The 25,223-nt window shown below is 36.8% G+C and overlaps 2 protein-coding genes across 6 annotated transcripts in view; one reads left to right on the forward strand and one right to left on the reverse strand.

Moving 5' to 3' along the window:
• Nucleotides 1-15,195, forward strand: part of LOC115212285 (serine/threonine-protein kinase 31) — an 83,059-nt gene extending 67,864 nt beyond the window's left edge. The window contains exons 24-30 of one of the 2 annotated variants that reach the window (XM_036503092.1): nt 1,425-1,505; nt 2,178-2,327; nt 6,153-6,284; nt 7,011-7,067; nt 10,555-10,703; nt 12,421-13,112; nt 14,873-15,195. In XM_036503092.1, coding sequence (XP_036358985.1) covers nt 1,425-1,505; nt 2,178-2,327; nt 6,153-6,284; nt 7,011-7,067; nt 10,555-10,703; nt 12,421-13,112; nt 14,873-14,994 — 1,383 coding nt within the window. In that variant the 3' untranslated portion in view covers nt 14,995-15,195. The remainder of the gene's footprint in view (nt 1-1,424; nt 1,506-2,177; nt 2,328-6,152; nt 6,285-7,010; nt 7,068-10,554; nt 10,704-12,420; nt 13,113-14,872) is intronic. The other variant, XM_029781128.2, reaches the window with a different exon arrangement.
• A 6,259-nt stretch (nt 15,196-21,454) lies between these two features.
• Nucleotides 21,455-25,223, reverse strand: part of LOC115212084 (protein bicaudal C homolog 1-B) — a 295,851-nt gene continuing 292,082 nt past the window's right edge. For all 4 annotated transcript variants that reach the window (XM_029780911.2, XM_036503094.1, XM_029780910.2 and 1 more), the window contains 2 exons: nt 23,944-24,043; nt 21,455-22,128 (listed from right to left, as the gene is read on the reverse strand). In XM_029780911.2, the coding sequence (XP_029636771.1) occupies nt 21,980-22,128; nt 23,944-24,043 (249 nt within the window). In that variant the 3' untranslated portion in view covers nt 21,455-21,979. The remainder of the gene's footprint in view (nt 22,129-23,943; nt 24,044-25,223) is intronic.

Below are 25,223 nucleotides of genomic sequence, written 5' to 3' on the forward strand. Positions count from 1 at the left end.
AACTTATGAAAACATGACATTTGTACTACAAAACCAGAGCCGGTTTCAGCCGGGTTGGTAATGAAAGGGTTAAAGGCATTCCAGCATAACTACTCCATCTTTTACTCATTCTATCCTTTTTTTTGAGACACTATGGTGTGGTGTAAGTGAGAGTTGACTGCTATTTCTGTCAGGTTGAGGGATCACATAGTTCTTCATTAGGTCAGAAGTTTGCTTTTCATTGAAGAAATATCTAGGAATTATTTTTTCATGACTAAGCTTTACTTTTGTCATTGGTGGTGACCCCCTTCGGTCAGACACTGACCATGGGTTTGCACCTAGAGAGTTACCCTCTAAGGCACAAGTCTGGGCAAGGTTGTTTTATGGAAGACCAGCAGTCGCCCATGCATACCGGCCTCCCCTCTCCACGCCACCAGTGTTGTCCAAGGGAAAGACAAAGGTCGATACAGCTTGGCACCTGTGACGTCGCAACTCATTTCTACAGCTGAGTGAACTGGAGCAACGTGAAATAAAGTGTCTTACTCAAGAACACAACACGCAGCCCGGTCCGGGATTCGAGCTCACAACCTCACAATCGTAAGCTCGACGCTCTAACCACTGAGCCATTAGATGCTTTATTTATACAAATGAAATAAACAGGATATTCTACTTCTATCGTTAGTACTGATACAGGCATCTTCTCCATAATGGAAGTGTGGCATTTCTGAAAAATCTTGCTGTTAATGTGGAATTCCCTTACAAAATGTATTTGTCCTTTGACTTTATTATTACATAGAAGTCAATGAGCAAATATGTTTTGCATTATGAACTTTTATTTTAACAGGAAGATTTTGGGAGAACACAATATTTCACAATGTGGGGGATGCCCATTTTAATTTAACCCTTTTAATACCAACTTATCTGAGACTGCACTTAGTTCTATGATACAAATTTCCTGTATAAAGTGATCTAAATTAAGACTTTCCTCTAAAATTTCATAATTTATGTTTCACACAGCATTTTATTAATATTACTGTTATTTTATCAAATTCTTCAGTATTTTGTAAATCAGTTGAAACAAAGGCAGCAGTATATTTTGACAGAAATATGGTCACAAAAGAGTTAATGTGTTTTATTTCTTAGTGGGTTCTAGAAACAACTTAAAAGGTAACCATTTTTTGTGGTTACTAGAAGGTAAAGAATCCTAATGTCAATTTAAAATTTATAATTTAAGAAAAATCATCTTTGGCTGAAGAGGGATTTCTTTTTTAAAGATTAATAAAATTTCATGTAAGACTTCTTTTAAACAAACCTTTTAATAAAATATATAATTTACCTTACATTTACCAATTGTTCCAGGGTGTCTGTCTATAAACATAAAGCTATGTTGTTTCAATGGAAACCTGAAATATTGAAGATACTCAATACCATTTATTTTTTTTCAGAATCAAAGACAGATATTTGTACAGTTGCCTTTAATAGGACAACCTTTCGCAGATTACATTGGAGAGAGCTTTTCAGAAAAAGTATGATTATTATTACTACTATTATTATTATTTGTGCGTTGTATTTCGTCCTTTTATATTGTCTTCAATGTCTTTTGCCTGTGTGACCAATAACAGAAATCATCATTATTATTATAAGGCAGCAAGCTGGCAGAATTGTTAGAGCATTGGAAAAAACATGACTTGCTGTATTTGTTTTTGCATTTTGAGTTCAAATCGCACCAAGGTTAGCTTTACCTTTCATCTTTTCAGAATCAATAACATAAAGTATCAGTCAAGTACTGGAGTTGATGTAATCAACTAACCCTCTCTTACAACTTTCAGACCATGTGCCTATATTAGAAATGGATATACGTGTCTCTAATTTTTATCTTAATTCTGGTGGGGGAGGAAAAACGTGTATTATACATGGAGTTCTATGGTGTTTCATTGTACTTACTGATTACCAGCTATTTAGAAAGAAGAAAATGATGGTAAGCTGACAATTGTTAGTATACCAAACAAAATGTTCAAATTCCAGCAAAGTCAACTTTTCCTTTCATTCTTTAATGTAGCAGCATCAGTAAGCTTCACTTGTAATTAGTTAGATATAGTCCTTCCTTCTTCAGTTACTAGATTAGTCTGCTACTTATTTGACTTACTGTAATTATTGGTTGATAAAATGTGCTTTCACTAAACTTTTATTTCTATCAGGAGCGCCAGTCTATGATAAGGGGCCTTTGTGAGGGATTACATAAACTTCATAGCAGTGGCATAATACATGGTGAGATCAACCCTTCCACAGTATTACTGAAACCAGATCGGACATTGGTTATAACAATGCCAGATTTCTCAACACCTTTGGTAACTCTTTTAACATCATTTTTAATCTTGCCACCATTTGTTGTATTAGGTTGTTCTGAAAATAATGGCCACACAAAAGTGTTGTTTTGAAATGGAATTTTATCATTGTATTTTAATTATATTTTAGGTGAATTTCAACATACTTAATGATTGATGTATTCTCTTTAATAATTTTCTACTTATTTCAAACAGAAAACATTCTTGAAGCATCATCATCATCATTGTTCGACCATGGTCGAGACAGTGGAATTTACCATGCCACGCCAGACTTCACGGTCCATCATGGCATTACGGAGGTGCTGTTGCTGGATGTCTGTATCCCTGGAGATTACATCAGGGTAGGAGAGTGTGCGCCCTCTGGTATTGCGAGTAGATGGCTTCCAGAGGAGAAGAATAGAAATTACTTCTTTTTCAGCTCTACAACAATGTCCAGCAAACTGGACTCTCCTACCTTTCACAAGAGATGACACAGGTGGTAGTTTCCCATATATTTGCATTTTGGTTGGATGGCGCTTCCACAAGAGATTTTGAGCTCTCATAAGGAGCTCTCATAAGGAGGTTCCATCCAACTGCCTCTCAAGCTTCTTTGATAACGTCCAGGTTTCTGAGCCATATAGTAAAATTGGTTCGACTGTGGCTTTGAAGATTTCAAGTTTGAAGTCTCTACTTAGATTTGAAGCATAGGCGCCCTTAAATATGAACATGACAAAAAAGGACCTTCGCTTACTTTTCTTGTATGAGTTTAAGCTTGGGCACAATATCTCCCAAACTACTGCCAATATCAACAGAGCATGGGGAGAAGGGTCCACAAGTGATCACACAGTATGAAGGTGGTTTCAGAAATTCCATAGTGGTGATGAGAGCCTTGAAGATGAAGAAGGTAGAGGACGGTCATACAGTCTTGACAATGAACAACTGAAAGCAATTGTTGAACAAAACGCACGTCAAAGTGTCAAAGAAATGTCTTGGCACTTAGTGTTGGTTTTGCAATGGTCTCACGCAATCTGCAGAACATTGGTAAGGTGAAAAAGCTCAATAAATGGGTACCGCATGAGCTCAAGGAAAATCAAAAAGTTTGGTGTTTTGAAGTGTGCTTGATGCTCTTTCTGCAAACACCAATGATCCTTTTCTTGACCGAATAGTCACTTGTGACAAAAAGTGGATCCTTTATGATAACCATAAATGATCAGGTCAATGGCTTGATTGTGATGAGCCCCCCCAAACCTTTTCCAAAGCCAAAGTTGCATCAGCAAAAGATTATGGTGACTGTCTGCTGGTCTGCAATTGGTGTTGTCCATTACAGTTTTCTGGAAACCAGTCAGCATTACAGCAAAGGTTTACTGTAATCAACTCGCTAAAATGTATGCTCACTTGCAAAAAAATGAGACCTGCATAGATGAATCGGCGTGGCCCAGTTCTGCTCCACGATAATGCAAAGCCACATGTTGCAAGAATGACACTACAGAAACTCACAGACTTGGAATACAAGACTTTACCACATCCTCTATATTCTCTTGAGCTTTCACCCACTGACTACCAGTTTTTAAAGCATTTAAACACATTTTTAAGTGATAAAACTTTCAGGTCCAAACCAGAGGTGGAATCAGCTTTCAAAGATTTCTTAGCAACAAATCCAATAAGTGTTTATCAATGAGGCATAAATAATCTCATTGATCGATGACAGAGATGCTCAGATGTTCACAGCTTGTACTTTGACTAATCAAAACATTTCTATTGTTAATTTTTCCAGAATAAAATTGCTTCTGAAATTGGCCATTATTTTCAGAACAATCTAATAATAATTATATATATATATATATATATATATATATATATATATATATATATATATATACATATATATATATATATATCATCATCGTCGTTTAACGTCCGTTCTCCATGCTAGCATGGGTTGGACGGTTCGACCGGGGTTCTGGGAAGCCAGAAGGCTGCACCAGGCTCCAGTCTAATCTGGCAATGTTTCTACAGCTGGATGCCCTTCCTAACGCCAACCACTCCGTGAGTGTAGTGGGTGCTTTTTACGTGCCACCTGCACAGGTGCCAGGCGGGGCTGGCAACGGCCACGGTCAGATTGGTGTATTTTATGTGCCACCGGCACGGAAGCCAGTCGAGGCGGTGCTGGCATCGGCCACGAGTCGGATGGTGCTTTTTACGTACCACCAGACCAGGGATCCTGGCTGGTTCAATTTGATTTCGATATATATATATATATATATATATATATATATATCAAGCTGTATATTAGTATTGATATATTTGATATATGTCAATGTTGTATATTTGTATTGATATATTTGATATATGTCAATGTTGTATATTTGTATTGATATATTTGATACATAACATATCACTGTTGTATATTTGTATTGATATATTTGATACATAACATATCACTGTTGTATATTTGTATTGATATATTTAATGTTCTTGTTCTATAGTTGTGAGGTTTGGATGTTGTCTGGGGCTCCTTAGGAGCTGCCTGAACGCTTCACAGGATTATGGGTTACTGTTGGTTGCGTTCCATATCCAACGAATGACTACACTCAGAAACTGGGCTGCATCCTGTCCTTTATGATTTGCGAGTGTCAGCTCTGACTGTCCGGTGATGCTACTTGATTTTTCAAGTTGGATCATGTGTATCATGTTCTCTTCTCTGAGGATCTGACTCAGCTGATGGTTCGTGTTGGTCAGCCACATGTCACATAATCACAGCAGGTGAGGAAGTATCTTACAGAGGTGGGGACAGCATATGCCTTTATACCTGACCTATTTAATGTTAGCCCTATATGACATTGGTCATCCCTGTCTCCTCCTCCACTGGACCACAAAATTTTCTTTCCTCATGAACTATACTTGTTTTTCTCAGTTAGAGATCAGCACTTCTTTACACAGCTGTCCTCATCCATATGCATCACATGACCATGCCAGCACAGTCATCTCTCTTGCACACCACATCTGATGCCTTTTATGCCTAACTTTTCTCTCAACATGCTTACACTCTGTCGAATATGCACACTTGCATTGCACATACAGCGAAGCATACTGGCTTCATTTCTTTCAAGTATACGCATATCCTCAGCTGCATTGCCTAGCCTAATCTTATTCTCACAGCTATGCTCTCAGAACATTCACATCCACTACTAACTTGGTCACCTAGATAACGGAAGATATCTACTACCTCTAGCTTTCCCTGCTGGCAGTTGATGGAGACTATTTTCTGTACATTTTCAGTGTTTATTGTACCTGTGCATCTTCCACATACAATATATATGTAAAATTATAAATGATGAGAGAAATAGTATGATAAAATTTATTTAACCATTGGTAATATTATTTTCATCTCACAACAAATGTTTTGCGGCACATAAAAAGCACCCACTACACTCTCAGAGTGTTTGGCATTAGGAAGGACATCCAGCTGTAGAAACCTTGCCAGATCAGATTGGAGCCTGGTCCAGCCTCCTGGCTTGCCAGTCCCCAGTCAAACCGCCCAACCCATGCCAGCATGGAAAATGGACATTAAACGATGATGATAATGATATTCTATAATAGATAAATTACTTACATGCCTGTATTAATATAAACAACTTTTTAAACCAATACAGATATTAAGCTAGCTCATCGAGTGAGAGGGAAAAATCTGTTACGTAATAATCTCTCAACATAACATGTTTATATATATAAAACAGAAGAGATGACTTACTTTTTCTACATGAAATAGATATTCTTATAATGTTGAGTATATAATCTCTCTACTGTGTAATTAGTTTGTAAATTCTGGGATTTCTTCTTACTTTCCAGGTTTCTCGAATTCGGAATAGGTATGTCTCAGTGAATGGTTATTCATTCTTAGCACCAGAATGTCAGCAACAATCTTCAGTAGAACCATGTCCTGCCACAGATGTCTATCAATTAGGCTTAATGACTTTACTGGTAATATACTTTTTCTCTCTTCTAACCCTGATAGCAGTTTCTTTTACTTCACTTTTGACATCTTAAGATATTTTTTTTTAAACTTTGCCTTGATAACTCTTTTTCTGTCTAATTTTGTGTAATATATTTTTATACATTTACACTACTTGCTTTATAGTTGTTTATCTTAGACTGGTAGTTTTTTTTTTTTTTTGCAAAGTTGGTCTGACGTGACCTCATTTAGCACTACTACTGGGCTGTTAGGTACTTTGAATTGTGTTTATTCTGTTGCAAGTATTAAGACTAGACTCTTTCTTCCTTGGATTAAATTTTCCTGGATACATTGATATACAAGTGTTTAAGCCGGATATCGACATATACCAATATCACTGGTCTGAGGCTTATCACTCACTGTCACTAGCCTGGGAGACTTTGACTTTGAAAGTAAAATAATATTCTACTCTTAACCCTTTCGTTACTGTATTTATTTTGAGATGCTCTGTGTTTCTTTCAATTACTTTAAATATAACAAAAAATTTAGTAAAATAACTTCGTTATCATTAATCTAGTGTTAGGAACATAAATTGTGACTAAGATTTGGTGGAAGATTTTAATTCAGAACTTATGAAAACATGACATTTGTACTCAGAGCCAGGGCCGGTTTCAGCCGGGTTGGTAACGAAAGGGTTAAATAAATGACATTCTTCTAATGTCCTTTGTTTTTAAATATTTGTTTTATTTTTTCAGTGGCATGATCCAGAAAACAAACTTTCTAGTCTTACTGATTTATCAGAAACAGATTTTGTGAGTATATTTTGTTGATATATTTTTACAAAAGTGTAGGCACTAGCTCCTCAATTATTTTGTGATCTAGCTCACTTCACTTTTGTTTCCATGAATCAAAACAATGTCTTTAGGTTAGCCATACTGTAATCATCATCATCATCATCATCATCATTTAGCGTCCGTTTTCCATGCTAGCATGGGTTGGACGGTTCAACTGGGGTCTGGGGAGCCCGAAGGCTGCACCAGGCCAGTCAGATCTGGCAGTGTTTCTACAGCTGGATGCCCTTCCTAACGCCAACCACTCCGAGAGTGTAGTGGGTGATTTTATGTGCCACCGACACAGGTGCCAGACGAGGCTGGCGAACGGCCACGCTCGGATGGTGTTTTTATGTGCCACCGACACAGGTGCCAGACGAGGCTGGCGAACGGCCACGCTCGGATGGTGTTTTTATGTGCCACCGACACAGGTGCCAGACGAGGCTGGCAGACGGCCACGCTCGGATGGTGTTTTTATGTGCCACCGACACAGGTGCCAGATGAGGCTGGCAGGTGCCAGACGAGGCTGGCAGACGGCCACGCTCGGATGGTGTTTTTATGTGCCACCGACACAGGTGCCAGATGAGGCTGGCGGACGGCCACGATCGGATGGTGTTTGTAATGGTTTATCTTATTACATAATAATCTCCTCATTTTCTTTGTCAGTACTTCCATACTTGTCTGGATTGCTCTCTCTCTCTCATTCCTCTCTCTTTACTCTTTTACTTGTTTCAGTCATTTGACTGCGGCCATGCTGGAGCACCGCCTTTAGTCGAGCAAATCGACCCCGGGACTTATTCTTTGTAAGCCCAGTACTTATTCTATCGGTCTTTTTCGCCGAACCGCTAAGTGACGGGGACGTAAACATACATATATACGACAGGCTTCTTTCAGTTTCCATCTACCAAATCCACTCACAAGGCTTTGGTCGGCCCGAGGCTATAGCAGAAGACACTTGCCCAAGATGCCACGCAGTGGGACTGAACCCGGAACCATGTGGTTGGTTAGCAAGCTACTTACCACACAGCCACTACATTTTTTTATATAACATTTACCATTTCTTACTTCTAACTCCATACTGCATTACTTTCATGAAATCATCATTCTATATTTATCTACTACCAGTATTGCCTGGCTCGTGCGTTCTATGCACGTGCAAATTAAGCTAAACTTGGATGAAGTTCAATCAAAATTCAATTATTTTGGTTTTAAAATCAAGCATTTAATGCCCTCTATTTTTGCACTTATGTGTTCCATTTCCTCAATAGGAAGTACGTAGAAGTGTTGCATAAATTTTTGTTGATCAAATAATTGCATTGTTGAATTATTCTTTTAGATCAGTATTTCTCAACGGGAATTTCAGGGAAGAGTTTCAGGGTATCGCTGGCGATGAATCGTAATGATCAAAAATCTGGCCTGCTAAAATTTGGTTAAAGTGATTCAAACTGCAGACTCAACGCAAAATGGTCACATTTAATTCAAAGCGTTAAAAATGTTATGAAAACAATTGGTATGTGTTCACAAAGTCCAAACGATTAATACGAAAAAACCCTCCAGGCTACATCCCGAAAATTCATTTCTTTGCCGAATTTCTACAATGTTTACGGCGATTCATTTTTATATCTTGATTTTTTATTTTCCATGTATTTACGCATGCCTGCACGCGTGGTGAACACAGTTCACGTCAAACAGCTGACTGAGTAAAGTTCACTATTCAATGCATGGGATAAGGCCTAAACAAACACATTATCGATTTTTGCACTTGCAAGATGAATTTCGGAACAGAAATAGCGCAGTTCAATTTTCATTTGCCTAAACTTTAAGTGACCCATTTTTGGTGGTTCTACGATTTGTTGGCTACGAGGAGATGTGCCGGGAAGTTAAACACACAGACACACACACAGGCACACAAGTTGAGTTTTATATATATAGATATTGTCTCAGAGTATTTTTACTTTGATCATTCCCAACAGCTTATATTGCCACACTTAGCTTTTCTTCAATTGTAATTAAATTACAAAAGCTCTCTTTTGAACAATTATTCCAACTTGTCATTGGTCATTGATTATTTTGATAGCTAAATAGTAATTATTGCGTGTTGACAACTCAGTATTGCTTAGTGAATGCAAAGGAAGAAAGAAAATGACATACAAGTTAGAAATCTTATATTCTGCAATCATCATCATCATCACCATTTAATGTCCGCTTTCCATGCTAGCATGGATTGGACGATTTTGACTGAAGGCTGGCAAACCAGATGGCTACACCAGGCTCCAGTCTTGATCTGGCAGAGTTTCTACTGCTGGATGCCCTTCCTAACACCAACCACTCCGAGAGTCAGGCAGTACTGGCAATGACCTCACTCGAATCTTTCTACACGTGCCACTGGCACAGGTGCCAGTGAAGCGACGTTGGTAACGATCACATTCGAATGGTGCCCTTTTACGCACCACGGGTACAGAAGCCAGTTGGCTGCTCTGGCAACGATCACGCTCAGATGGTGTTCTTGGCACTCTACTAGCACAGCCTAGGAAATTAACCTCAGTGTATTACAGGTATTCATATATTTGACTTTAGAGAGATGGAAAATGAAATTTACCTTGTTGAGATTGGAAGCCAAGATAAATACATATGAAAGTGAACTATGTCATTTTCTGCAGTTTCATCTCCTCCCCTAATCACCATTACCCCTCAACATTATAATCATCATCATCATTTTAACATCCACTTTTCCATGCTTGCATCAGTTAGGTGCAGTTTATTGAGGCAGATTTTCTACAGCTGGATGCCCTTCCTGTTACCAACCCTTATAATCCTGACTGTTTTCCAGGCATGGAAATAATTCCCCATAGCCTGACATGTTCTCATAATATTGAAGATGAATGAGACTGCTTGTATGACAGTGATACTCATTTTCAGACTCCAAATCGTGGTCGATGCCAGCGCCGCCTCGACTGGCTTCCGTGCCAGTGGCACGTAAAATGCACCAATCTGACCGTGGCCGATGCCAGCCTCGCCTGGCACCAGTGCAGGTGGCACGTAAAAAGCACCCACTACACTCACGGAGTGGTTGGCGTTAGAAAGGGCATCCAGCTGTAGAAACATTGCCAGATAAGACCGGAGCCTGGTGTAGCCTTCTGGCTTCCCAGATCCCCGGTCGAACCGTCCAACCCATGCTAGCATGGAGAACGGACGTTAAACGATGATGATGATGATGATGAGACAGACAGACACACATAATGGACTTTTTTCAGCTTCCATCTACCAACACTCACTAGGTTTTGGTTGACCTGGGGCTATTTGTAGAAAACACTTGTCCAGTGGGACTGAAGCTGGAACCATGTGGTTGTAAATGGATTTTCTTCCAAAAAAAAACGAAACGAAAACATCTATGAAGAATATATTCTATGAGATTCCTGTAAAATGTTGTAAATTCTTGTTATAAATGATTTATGGATTTTCTTTCCAGCCAACTCCTGTGAAGCTTTTCCTCCAGTATTGTCTTCGAGAAGATCCTCGTATGAGAGTATCAGTCAATCAATTATTGGCCTCTGAATATCTTAACTTGCAGATTAATGAGACTCCAGCAGACTCTCACGAATCACAAACAAATTCAAAGTAAATATTTTATACTCTTTACTCTTTTTACTCTTTTACTTGTTTCAGTCATTTGACTGCGGCCATGCTGGAGCACCGCCTTTAGTCGAGCAAATCGACCCCGGGACTTATTCTTTGTAAACCCAGTACTTATACTATCGGTCTCTTTTTGCCGAACTGCTAAGTAACGGGGACGTAAACACACCAGCATCGTTTGTCAAGCAATGCTAGGGGGACAAACACAGACAGACAAACACATATACACACATATATATATACATATATTGGTCAATGCAAAGTGATATTAACCATTATGAAGGCACTGTTTCAACTTAGTCAAAACAAATTAAAGAACCAAAAGCACCAGTTTTAGACTGAAAAAAAAAAAAAGGAACCTGCTCAACAGTGCGGCTTGCTTCTCTTTTCAGTCTCAAATTGGTGATTGTATGTCTGTTTTATATATTTTGGAAAAGGTACAGGATGTTTAGAATACTTTCTTTAGCATTCAGATTACTCTGTCAAATGTCATGCTTATCTATTCACATTGTTTTGAATTCTTCAAAATTTTGAAGATGTTATTATTTGTTTTTAGAATGACATTGTAGGATAAGTGTGAGAGGCCAGATCTGGCCAGTTTGAAAATTCAACTCAGAAACAGCTATTTTAAATACTAAAGGGTTAAACTGATTCTATTTACATTTGATGACCAAATTCTAAAGTTTATTAATGAAACCACAAAACCATTTATAAGCCAAATAGTTTCTACACGCTATTTAGTGTACAAATCTTCTGGCATTGCCTCTAATTTTTAGATAGCAATGCATATATCTGAGTGAATGAGAGGATGTGTTTGTGTTACAAATCAATAAACATTGATGGAATGGCAGTGTTTCACTTGACTTGTCATAAAAACATGATGATTGCATGAGATTTTGGGCTATACTGTTCTATGCTAGTTTATTGCATGTTGATACACATTAGTATTCAATTATATCAGCCTCAGCACTTAACTAGCACTTTATTTTATCAACCTTGGAAGGATTAACTGTTAAAGGTTGCCCTTAACAAGATATAAACTCAGAATGTAAGGAGGCAGAAAAAACATCTCAAGGCATTTTCCCCAATGTTCTAACAATTCTGTTATAGACTGAAAGTATTTAGGGAAATATTTACATGAATGTAAAATATTTCTTGTTGGTTTTAGTTATTAATTTAAAGTTGAGAAAAATATATTTTGTTAAAAAAACTAGTAGGGAAATTTACTGTAGGATTACTGAATATTTAACTTCATGTTAAAGTATTACTTATCATCATCATCGTTTAATGTCCATTCTCCATGCTAGAATGGGTTGGACGGGTCGACCGGGGATCTGGGAAGCCAGAAGGCTGCACCAGGCTCTGGTCTTATCTGGCAATGTTTCTACAGCTGGATGCCCTTCCTAACGCCAACCACTCCGTGAGTGTAGTGGGTGCTTTTTACGTGCCACCTGCACTGGTGCCAGGTGAGGCTGGCATCGGCCATGGTCGGATTGGTGCATTTTACGTGCCACCTGCACGGAAGCCAGTCGAGGCGGCACTGGCTTCGGCCACGATTCGGATGGTGCTTTTTACGTGTCACCGACACGGAACCCAGTTGAGGCGGCGCTGGCATCGGCCACGATTCGGACTTAATTTATATTATTATAAAGCTTTTTTCCACTTTGTTGTATAAATAATACCAAACATTTTCTCTTTATAGCTCACCTTGTTCATCTCCTCAAGAAAGTCCTGTGCAACTGAATTCTTCTTTATCTGGTTTAGTCCATCCTGATAATTACAACTCACCCACAGAGGACAATGGCTGCAAACAAGCATCTATTTCATCTGATGACTCTATAGTAACAAGTATCTATGAAAACCTGCAGTCTCCTGTTTCCAATGTTGTACAGCAGCTTTCTAAAATGATGCAACTTTCAGATTTGTATTCAAATTGTCATCAATCTCCTATTGATCTGAGTTCATTACAATTTGATAATCTTCAAGCGATGTCTGACCAAGCCACAAACCAAATGAACATGGCACAGATGTCATTTCACCAAATGAGTGAAGTTGGTGACAACACTTCTGCTGGTTCTAATCTGCTTAACAATACAACCCATGAGGAATTTTTCGATGGTTCAATCGCAGATTGTGGTTTGAACTCAACTCCACCTCTCACTCCTATGCCAGCAGACTTTACTCAAACAACTTCCTTCTCACATTCAGATAGTAGTGGAAATTCTTGCTCTTTTTCAAACACACCCAATCTTGAAGATGGACTTTGCCATGACAGTAATCATCTTGATAATGAAGATAGTAGTTTATTACAAAATAGAGACTCTACTCAAATTCAACCTCAAGATACGCTCTCTCCAACATCCCCTTTGCCACATCTTGACACAGCTTGTATAGGTGAGTAAATTAGACTTCTGAACAGAAATCTTTTTAGTAGTGGCACAGTCATAGTTTTGAAGTTCCAAGAAGTTCACTTACCATTGTCTACCTCCATTACTATTTCTTACTTTTCACAACCCTCTCACAATTTCTACCATCATACTCAGTCAAGAATCCTGGTTCTTTTATCATTGCTTTCTCTTCTATTCAGTCATAGTTGTGTAGTTCCTAGAAATTCACTTACCATTGTCTACGTCCATTACTATCTCTTTCTTTCCCCAACACTCTCACCTCTGTCACAATTTCTACCATCATCTGGTGGTACATAAAAAGCACCCACTACACTCACGGAGTGGTTGGCGTTAGGAAGGGCATCCAGCCGTAGAAACACTGCCAGATCAGACTGGGCCTGGTGCAGCCTTCTGGCTTCACAGACCCCAGTTGAATCCGTCCAACCCATGCTAGCATGGAAAGCAGACGCTATATGATGATGATGATGATACTATTGTTACCTTCACTCAAGAATCCTGGTTCTTTTAACATTGCTTTCTCTTCTATTCAGCCCCTTGATCATATGGCTTTGAGTAAATGAACACTTCATTGAGTAGTGAGGACTCTTTAGTTTTGCAGATATAGAGTAACCTCACTAATGGTGGTGCTATGATAAAATGTATCTGGGGTGCTTTTAACAGAGTCTATGTTGTTTTAGGGTCTTTGGTCTAAGGATAACAGCATGCTACTAGTTGAAAGGGCCACAAAAATGTCCATGAGTGATGCAATTTCATATTTGACTACTAAACTATTTTAAAAAATAGATGGGTGTGAAACAGTTATTTTAAGAGGCACCGTGCAGCACCTTGGGCAAGTATTTATCTTCACATATTACATAAACTATCGATTTTACAATAACACTTCAACAAACTTAGTGTTTTTAACATTGTTGCTCACTATGTTCCAAAATGTCCAGTTCAGGGTTCCTCTTCTATGTTGTCCCTGCAAACTTTGATCAACAGATGCTCAAAATAAACACCAACTACATCAATTTTACCGTCCTAGGAGGTGCTAGATTCACTCCTCTGATTAACTTAAACAAAGAAAAAAAACAACCAAACATCATCGTTTAACATCCGTTTTCCGCGCTAGCATGGGTTGGACGGTTCGACCGGGGTTTGGGAAGTCAGGGCTGTACCAGGCTCCAGTCTGATCTGGCAGTGTTTCTACAGCTGGATGCCCTTCCTAACGCCAACCACTCCGCAAGTGTAGTGAATAACGTTCCCATGCCGGGAATCGAACCCGGGCCGCCTGGGTGAAAGCCAGTTGGACATATTTATAAAATCAAAAAACAGCAGAGTACCTATGACTTTCGGAATTATTGAAACATGGAATAATCTATGATGTCAGTTGTTTGCTGTCAGGGCCCTGCATTCTTCCAAAATTTGCTAACACTATCTTTTATATATCTTTGCTTCCTTTCCTCTTTATGACTTCTGTACTTTTCACTTTTCTTTTTGTGTACTTTTGGCTTTTGTTGCTGTCTTTTTTTTTATTGACTTATTCCCATGTTTTGTCCCACTTTTTACCCCTTTCCAATGAGTTTTATTGTATCAGAGATCTGTGCTCATTATTATTTTAACAATGAAATTACATTTAAAATTTTCAGACCCAGACCCCCTTATATCTCATATTAGTGGAATTTTGTAACCCATTTCATAAACTGTTTCCTTACATCATTGACTTGCTTTTGTCTTTAATATTTTTATTAACTTTTCTACTTGAAGGTGCTGTGTCTGCTCAGGAACAATGTAGTCCACCTATAAATGTTCAAAATCTTCAGAATTCTATTTCTCAAGTAAATTCCTCACTACTTTCACAAGTGGAGCCTAACCAGATTAGTGGCTGAACTAACATTACAATGAAGATCTTATGTATCTGGTGTAAACAATACAAGATATTAGATCTGGACATCTGGTAAAATATTATATGGAACATTATAGGAATTTAATTTTGTTCCAGTTACTTTCAAAACAGCTTCTTTTAACTCAAATGAGTTTAAAGGAACTTTCACTTTTTTTTTCTTAAATCTAATTTCTTTTATTTCAATTTCTTTTTTAATAAAACTTTTTTTTCATTTGTAAATATTCTTAATTTATTTTTTTATATTTTACTTAATTTTTTAAAACTAGTTATTTCAATTACCATAATAAAAATAATTTCCTGTGTGCTTTACTCCGCTCACCTTCCATTGTTTTTTTAATCCATTGTCATGATGAGGAAATATTTCAGTATTTATCATTAAAGCAATAAAAATGAAGACAGGGACAAATCTCTAACTCAAATAGACAAATCCATAACTGTTGTGAAACGAAGCTATAATTGTCATATAGACAAATTTATGAATATCTTTAAAAAGAATCTCTGGTTTGTAAAGACAAATTTATGGCTGTCAAAAAGATAAATATTGGTTGGCATCCTTTTTGTCTTGGGAGACAATGGAGTTGCGCATAAAGTAGTCTAGTCTGGCTTTTACATTTCATGTCCTGATACATTTCCTGCTGTGGCTGTGTAGTCCTATCCTGGACAAACACTCCCTCTGGCAGGTACCGCAAATGTAGTGAAGACTGTTCCTGGCTGGTTGTAATGCCATAGTTTCTTGTTGACGTCTTTTCTTGTCTTTCCATTTCTCCTCTCTCTCTCTGTCACTCCTTTGTATTCCCTCTTTTACGGTACGTCGCCAGTCTCCACGGTTGCCGGCAATAAATATATGACTTTCATAAATACAACAAGTCTACAAATGTCATAAGCAAAGCCATAAGCTATGACTGACATGAAGACAAACTTATGACTGTCGTACACAATGGCAAATCTATGACTTTATTTAAATTTGGTCTCGAATTATTTTCTCATGGTTTTTCTATTTTTTAAGAATACTCATTAGTTTTTAAGGGTATTCTAGTTGTGCATTTAACTGAACTACCTGTTCATTGAATTAGAGCAGTACTCTGCAGCCTTTTTTCATTTGCAGCACACTTATATTCTTTTCAAAATTCAGCAGCACACCTGAACTGAAAATATAACTAAAAGTACAGGTGAAAAAAAAATTATATTTAGGTTACGCTGCAGCACACCTAGCATTATCTCATGGCACACCAGTGTGCCGTGACATGCCGGTTGCAGAGCTCTGAATTAGAGTGTGTATGGCTGAGTATTCCTCAGACACATGTAATTTTGATGTTAGACAGAATCAGCATGAAACTTCACCAGTTCGGGTGCACTGGGAGAAGTACCCATTGCATTTTGTATAATGGTTGCCATTAGGAAGGGCATCCTGCTTTAGAAACCATACCAAAACAGACATTGGAACACTATACAGTCCTGTGTGCAGTTGTGGCTAAAAGTTTGGAACAGATCTGGAAATTAGAATTTTTATATTAACCCTTTCGTTACAGTATTTCTGTTGAGATGCTCCGTGTTTCTTTCAATTAATTTTAAATATAACAAAGAATTTAGTAAAATAACTTAGTTATCATTAAGCTAGTGTTAGGAACATAAATTGTGACTAAGGTTTGGTGCAAGATTTTGATTCAAAACCTATGAAAACAAGACATTTGTACTAAAGTGCCAGAGCCGGTTTCAGCCGGGTTGGTAACGAAAGGGTTAAATGCCCAAATATCTACATTGCATATATTTGAATTGAACTTGGACATAACAATTTTAATTTTTAACACAATGTTCCAAACTTTTGGCCATGACTCTACAAATATGTGTGTGTATATTGATGTATATACATGACTCCTTGAGTTAAAGGAGTAATGCATTCCTGAAATTAATGTCCCCATTTAATTTTCATGTGATAAAATGGTAATGGATCTGATGGATTTTTCAAAACTACAATAACAACAAACAAATAACATGATCACTTTTATGCATGAAAAAAAGTTTCTAAACAGTATATGTATAAATGAAAATATTTCATATTACCAGCAGCAGTTCCTCCCAGAAGAAGAATCGTTTTTAAAAGCATTAACCCATTGGCATTCAGATTTCTCTGTCAGATGTAAAGCCTGTTTAATCACATTGTTTTAAATTAATTGTACAGCATCTTGTAACTCTGGGATATTGATGATGTCCCTGTTTATTTTTAGAATGACTTTGTAGGGTAGGTGTGAGAGATCAGAGCTGGATGGTTTGAGCATATAACAGGAAGACAATTTTGGCCTGATATGGCCAGTTTAAACACTAAAGAGTTAAATCCAGCTGTTGATTTTTCTTCTCATAAAGTTCTAACAAGCATGAGTTTCTTGGAGAGTGCAGTTTCATCAGCATTGTATACTCATTCAGTTATGTAGCCTTCTTCAGCTACCATTTTTTTTTTCAGTTGTTCTGGATAATTAGTAGCAGCCCCTGTATCAGCACTGACAGCTTTACCAGTCATTATTCTGATGTGCAAATTTGAGTGTTTCAACCTTTCAGGCCAGAAAAGATTTTCCATTATATGTTTTACTTTCCCTTTTCTGCAAATTTATTTCTTTACTACCCACAAGGGGTTAAACACAGAGGGGACAAACAAGGACAGACAAACGGATTAAGTCGATTACATTAAGTCGACCCTGAAAGGATGAAAGGCAAAGTCGACCTCAGCGGAATTTGAACTCAGAACGTAATGGCAGACGAAATACCGCTAAGCATTTCTCCCGGCATGCTAACGTTTCTGCCAGCTCGCTGCCTTTTTCTGCAAATTACCATACAAACTTTTAGCTTTTTTTAAAAACCATTGTGTTTATTATTGCCTTTCATCCTGTCTAGGATCAGTAAATATTGTAGCAGTTTGCTTCTGGGATGTCAGTTCTCTCTCTTTCTCTATAGTTATGAGCTATGTTTAAACCTAGACAAGGAGGGATCCCAACAGGTTTTGAAATTACCCAAAACTTGTAGTAATGGCACATCTACATCTGAGGGTGTAATACACACATGTAACTAAATCTGACCCACAAACTTTTCTGTAAAATATTTACTGTTTCGTTTCCTGCAAACTCCAATGCAATTCTCACCATTTTTTTCATCCCATAAATAAAAACAATGGACAATATTAGAGATAGAAAAAATGTTTTATTCAGTTGTATTTGCTTGCCAAGATTTTTGTACACTAGTTCCACAGATACAGCTTCTGGACAGTTGAAGAAATGGGACTTAGAACAACTTTATGGTCAGTTAGTAGATTAGATGTCTCCAATATTTGTAACAACAGCAGGAAATGGTGAAGAGATCAAATATTCCTAGTTATTCATGTAAAATGGTACATTTACAAGTGAAATCATTCAGTTATTGAGCATTTTCTCTCATTTGTTCCAAGTTGTTGTGACGCAACTTGAAATTTAAAACTAACATTTCATAGAGTATTGTGCAATCGCAAGGTTCATTTATAAAACTGCATCCTCATAAATTATCTGTATCCTAGATTAATTATATTTAAAAATTTGCATATATTTCTTAAATGCCAAAAAGTTGCATTTAGACATTGCTAATATTTTAAAATTTATAAAAATGATGTTTTCTTGTCCAAATTGATTTCAATCAAAGTATAGGAAGAATGCCATGTATTTTGATGGATATTAACTGTCAAATTCTAATGTAAATGATTTTAAGCAATATAGTCTTAATTTTATTCGAAATTGCTACATACAAATATTGGACACCGAAAATTTATGAAGTAATGTTCAGTGTATATATATAAAAAAAAAAAAAAATCATATGAAACCAAATAATTTAATGATATTTGTATGTATATCATCTGATTTATAAATTTTTCTAAGAACAGTGATTGAGTGAAAACAGTTTAAACTTCTTTGATAAGCTTTGTTTGTTTTCTAGAACTCACACGAAATTTATTGATTAGATATTCCACATGAAGCAGAGTGTATTGCTGATTTGTCTATATAAATCACAGCTTATTATTTTGTGTATTTTTTTTATATTTTAGAGGATCATCATTGTCATTAAAGGAATAAATTATTATTTGTCCCATCCGTACGAGCTACTATAAACAATTTAAAAATATATTTTGCTTCAGTGTGTACTGGAAATAATATAAAGTCTATTGCTGTAGGAATTGGAGTTATCTTACTTTATTGCACTTCAAACTTTAACCTCTTAAGAAGGATTAAGATTTTTTGATTATTAAAAATAAAATAAAAAAAGAAATCTGTTTATGAGAATACAAGCCAATGACTGGTTTAAACATTCAATGAAATCTCGATTGTAAATATGAATCTTTCATTTAATATCCATTTTATTATTTTTTTACAGTTGGGTCATCTTAAATATCAGTCCAACATTAGACAACGAAGAGGATCATTTTTGTTCATACAGTTGGTGTGACCCACTCACTTTAAGATTCAGCCAACTTTGAACCAACCACAAAATGGTTTACAAGCCATCTCCTTTCATAGCAGTCCCAATTAGTAGCTTCTATTATCTTTTTTTCTTCATTTAAGAAATCTTTAGCCATTTCTGGCACCACTAGAGATCAACAATTGTCTACATCTTATCATTCTGGAACTGGCAAGTAAGGTAAGGCAAAGAAATAGTAAGGACTCTGACAACATCCCCACTTTGGTCGTGTATGGTGATTAACCTTTAAAGGAAGACATTTTTTGGGGGGGCGAAAATATATTGAATGTTATCATCTCCCTATTTTATATTTTGGAGAAATGTTGGGACAAAAAGGAAAGAATTTTTAATGACAATTGTTTTAGTCATGCAAGGCACTTTGTTTTTTTGTTGTTTTTGTCTTTTTGATTTAATGTGTTTCTTTCCTTTCTAGAACTGTTATTCCAGTTACAAAAGAAAATAGAACAGGGAGAAATGATCGCAAAAAAGCATGCAAAAATAACTTTTTCAACATCTGGACGGATTGTTTCATCACCAACATTAACTTTATATCTATTTAGTTTCCCAGGTTTGGCTGTTTCTTACTGTCAGGAGAACTAATCATTAATCTTTTATTATATATGTTAGAAATTACTATTGTTATTATTTGCTAGAGATATAAGCCTTTTCAAAATTGTATGCTTACAATCTTAAAATATTTTCACAATTTTAGCTCAGATTATGACAGTCTCTTTGAATGGATGTTGAAACCATGATGAATAAATATTTTATTCATGGTTTTTCAAAAAATTATTCTGTTAGTATTAATTATAAATATATGTGAGTTTGTTTATATAAAGCAAATTTGAATAGTTAACTCACAATCACTTACCCTAGAAATCATAAAATGGAGTTGTTTCCAATGAATTGCTAGTATAATATACAATAGTTTTATAATGTTGATATCAAAGATCAAAATATGCTAGCAGAAAGAATTAGTGATATGAAGTTAAACATTTTTATTTATCTATAGCTAATATCTTATTATTTTGATTAGAAAACTTATAACTCTCTCTCAATTCATTAACTTAAAGCATCTTTAAAATAAAATGTTTACATCATTACAGATAAAAATGTCATAATTTTGCTAGTATTTGCAACAATTTTAACGACTGCTTTCATCCTATATTTCATGCAGTTTTAATTCTCAAACTGTTCAATAGCTTTTGCATGTTTTGGCTTTTATTTTTAATATTTTTTTAACATTAGTCTCAATAGTCATCTTATAGTTTCTAACCATTGTTTAAAATTTCTTAATTTTTGACCTAAAAATAGTAATTTGTTGAAATAATCCAGACTGTAGAGATCACTAGTTTCTTTCTTTTTCAAAATATTGATCAGTAAAATGACCTGTAAAATATGTTAGATCCCATCAAGTAATGTTTATTCAGAAGAACATTTATCGAAATTTAGCAGACTGAACCAAAAATCCTTCTTATGTTAAAACAATACTCAAGGATCATAATCTTCGAATATGCTGTTTAGCTAGCTTTTACCTCTAGTCGCAAGAGGGGTGTATGTGTGTGTGTGTTTGCAGAAAACATCAGATTAACCAGGTGTGTATATAGGTGCAGGTGTGGCTGTGTTGTAAGAAGCTTGCTTCCCAACCACATGGTTCTGGGTTCAGTCCCCCTGCATGGCACCTTGGGCAAGTGTCGTCTTCTATAGCCTCAGGCTGACCAGCCTTGAGTGGATTTGTGGATTTGGCAGATGGAAGCTGAAATAAGCCTGCCTTTGTGTGTGTGTAGTTGACATTTACAAAAAAAAAACAACAAAAAAGATAAGGCTGGTGTATTAGTTTGATGCTCAGGAAAATAGGTTTGAAAAGTAAGTCCTGGGGTTGATTTGTTCAGCTAAAACTCTTCAAAGTGGTGCCCAACATAGCGGCAGTCAAATGACTGAAACAAGATGTGTGTGTGTGTATTTATGTATGCTTTAGGTTGTCAGATAAATACATTTACTTTTTTATTTTTTTTTTATTTATCTTAATCCTAATTTTTCATCAACAGTTTTAATAAACTAGTCAGTAATATATTATTGACTGTGAGAATAGTTAATGAAAAACAAAACAAATTAATCCGACAACCTCATATATATATGTGTGTGTGTGTGTGTGTATTTGTGTATATATACACCTGATTAATTTATTTGTTTTTGGCAAATAAAAATCCTGTAAAAAAGAACTCTCCTTTCAGTGCAGCCATTTGGAAATCTAACAGTAAATATTAGAGTAGTTTGGTGATCAGAACAAATAGAAAATTTTGGAAAAAAAAAAAAATGACTAGAATAATTGTTGATAGTTGTGATAGTCAACCATTGTCCAACAATAAGGCTGGCCATTGCCTCACTCATTATAGCGAATAAATGCCATAATTACACTTGTATCTTTGGTACTATGAGGTGTCTGCACATATATGTGTGTATGTGTGTGCATGTTTGTGTGTGTCTACTGGATTTTTTTACCATCGTCCACTTAAACTTCCCATGTCCACTCTTGGATTGTTCATCCATGCAGTAGCCTCGTTTTCCTGAAACGAGTTGTTTGAGTTTATTGCTGTCGATGCCGTTATTGCTGTTGTCGTAAGTTGGGGTTTCATGTGATTCAACTCTGACAAAAGAAGATTGTACAATAGAATTATAAAAAACTAGCAGTATCGCCCGGCGTTGCTCGGGTTTGTAAGGGAAATAACTATATAAGCATTTTTAGAGAGTTACTTCTCTTATATAACCCGAGCAAAAATCATTAAAAATGCGGAAAAATGATGGTAAATTTTTTTTAAATCGTAGACTCATCGTAGATGTGCGCTAATACCCAGAAGGGCTTGATATGAATGACGACTTTTAGATACCCGCTTTTGGTTAAACTGCACTGCAAAATGTGGGAGTAGTTAGGAATCTAAATCGGAGGAGACAGAGTCTCACACACACAACTTCAATTTTATATATAAAGATTATGAAATAGGTTTTTAAAAGATGGGATTTTGGGGGATTGTAACATTCATAACGGAAGCGAATGGTATAAATTTTGGCAAGAAATTCATTTAAATTATCAAACTATTTAAAAACTGTTGGAAACAAAGTAAAATGTTAATAAATAGGTCCTTTTATCACTTTGGTTTGTCAGGAAAATTCATTTGTATTTTCCCATTTATTTTAATCCTTTTTGGTGTTACTTGAATTAACATGAAAAATATTTTTATCGTATTTTGTGATGCTCTATTCTTCCTCTACAACTTTTGTCTAGGGCTAAACAACTATGATGCCAACCATTATCTATTCTGTCATTCATTCTACTATGTTGTTAGGCGTAGGAGTGGCTGTGTGGTAAGTAGCTTGCTTACCAGCCACATGGATCCGGGTTCAGTCCCACTGCATGGCACCTTGGGCAAGTGTCTTCTACTATAGGCTTGGGCCGACCAAAGCCTTTTGAGTGGATTTGGTAGACGGAAACTGAAAGAAGCTCATCGTGTGTGTGTGTGTGTGTATATATGTATGTATATATATATATATATATATATGCATGCATGTGTGTTTACGTCCCCGTAACTTAGCGGTTCGGCAAAAGAGACCGATAGAATAAGTACTAGGCTTACAAAGAATAAGTCCTGAGGTCGATTTGCTTGACTAAAGGCGGTGCTCCAGCATGGCTGCAGTCAAATGACTGAAACAAGTAAAAAGAGTAAATAAGGACTGCTCTAACTTCGAAGTTCAGCCATTATCATTAGGAAGGGGTTCCAGCAGTGAATAACTTTATTTAGATGTCTATAGATGTGTCTCACATGTAAAAACTACTCAAGCCTTGATGATATTTGTATTTTTTATTTTTATTGTATAGTCTGAAGAGGAAGGACAACAGCCTTGACCAGTTTTAGGGTCTTCGAAACTGGTGGGAGCTTTAAATTGTCCCCAAACTGGGAATTTGGCCTGAATACAATGGAGTAAACCTTGCTAGTGGAGGCGCAATGGCCCAGTGGTTAGGGCAGCGGACTCGCGGTCAGGGAATCGCGGTTTCGAATCCCAAACCGGGCATTGTGAGTGTTTATTGAGCGAAAACACCTAAAGCTCCACGAGGCTCCGGTAGGGGATGGTGGTGATCCCTGCTGTACTCTTTCACCACAACTTTCTCTCACTCTTACTTCCTGTTTCTGTTGTACCTGTATTTCAAAGGGCCGGCCTTGTCACTCTCTGTGTCATGCTGAATATCCCCGAGAACTACGTTAAGGGTACACGTGTCTGTGGAGTGCTCAGCCACTTACACGTTAATTTCACGAGCAGGCTGTTCCATTGATTCGGATCAACCAGAACCCTCGTCGTCGTAACCGACGGAGTGCTTCCTCCCTATAAACCTTGCTAAAGGTAGCCTAGAACCAGGTGGTAGTGACACACAAAAACAGTAGAAATCATCACAAAAGAGTAAACTCACCTGTAATAGCCAGCAACATTTTCTTGCGTGCTCCAAAAGTGGAGATACCCAGCATGCGTAAGTCATTGTCATTCATTGTTCTAAAAGTAGGAAGATCAATCTGAAAAATTAAAAATTCTGGGTCAGAACTGGATTTTTCTCAGTCTGTGAGTATTTTATCATTTTGTTATAAACTCACTTTAAGATCAATAGCTAGATACTTTCCTATTATCAACAACCATTTTTTTTTATTTATGAAAAGATTAGTAAATTACACTCTTGAGACTAGTGTAATAGTTGATCAGCAGACTTTCAAAATAACTATCATGACAGCACACACCCCATCGGGCAGGTGGCCCTGCTCGATCTGTAGGAAAGGCGTAGGTAGAAACTCCAAAAGATGCACCCAGTGTAAGCTATGGACGCATAAGAGGTGCAGCAACATCAAAGGGAAATTAACTGATAAGATAGCTTTCATGTGCGGCAGATGCACAGGGACAATAGACACCACAAATACTCAGAAAACAGATTCCATCACACTCCAGGGGAGAAACTAGAAGTAGTCGATAGTTTCCGCTACCTGGGTGACCAAGTTAGTAGTGGAGGTGGATGCTCAGAGAGTGTCACCACTAGAATACGAATAGCCTGGGCAAAGTTTAGAAAGCTCCTACTGGCGACAAAGGGTCTCTCACTCAGAGTGAAAGGTAGATTGTATGTTGCATGTGTGCGAACTGCGGAAAACGGACGTTAAACGATGATGATCTCATGGAGTAAAGTATCAGTAACATTCTACTGGTAAAGGACACAGAACTGGAGGGCAAAAATGTAGGAAAAAAATTTAAATGTTTTGAACAAAAAGTTCTTACACCCTATTCCTTGCGCTTTTCCTTCTCCATGGGGTAGGCAGACTTTTGGAATAGCTATTACTATCAACTATTACACCCAGCTCACAAGTGTAATAGTTTATTTACTAATCCTTTAGTAATTAAAAAATTGGCTGTTGATAATAGGAAAGTACCACCATTTGATTATAGAGACATAATGTAAGAGTCCATGGTTGATGATCCCAAGCAAATATTCTTAGTACTGTTTTAAGGTAGGTGAATATGCAAAACCTAATGTCTTCTATCCCTGTGAGGAACAGTGATCCAAGATATTATTAGTTTTGTAAGACATTGTATCAGATACAAGTTGATTCTAGCTTAGCCTATGTCATGAGCCAGGGATTAGCTCTGTTTCAAGGTCTATAAGTGAATGAGATTGCAACAATCCCACCTGAACAGAACACCAGTCTGTTGCAG

This window comes from Octopus sinensis, linkage group LG5, assembly GCF_006345805.1.
Source record: "Octopus sinensis linkage group LG5, ASM634580v1, whole genome shotgun sequence".
NCBI classification, from domain to species: domain Eukaryota; kingdom Metazoa; phylum Mollusca; class Cephalopoda; order Octopoda; family Octopodidae; genus Octopus; species Octopus sinensis.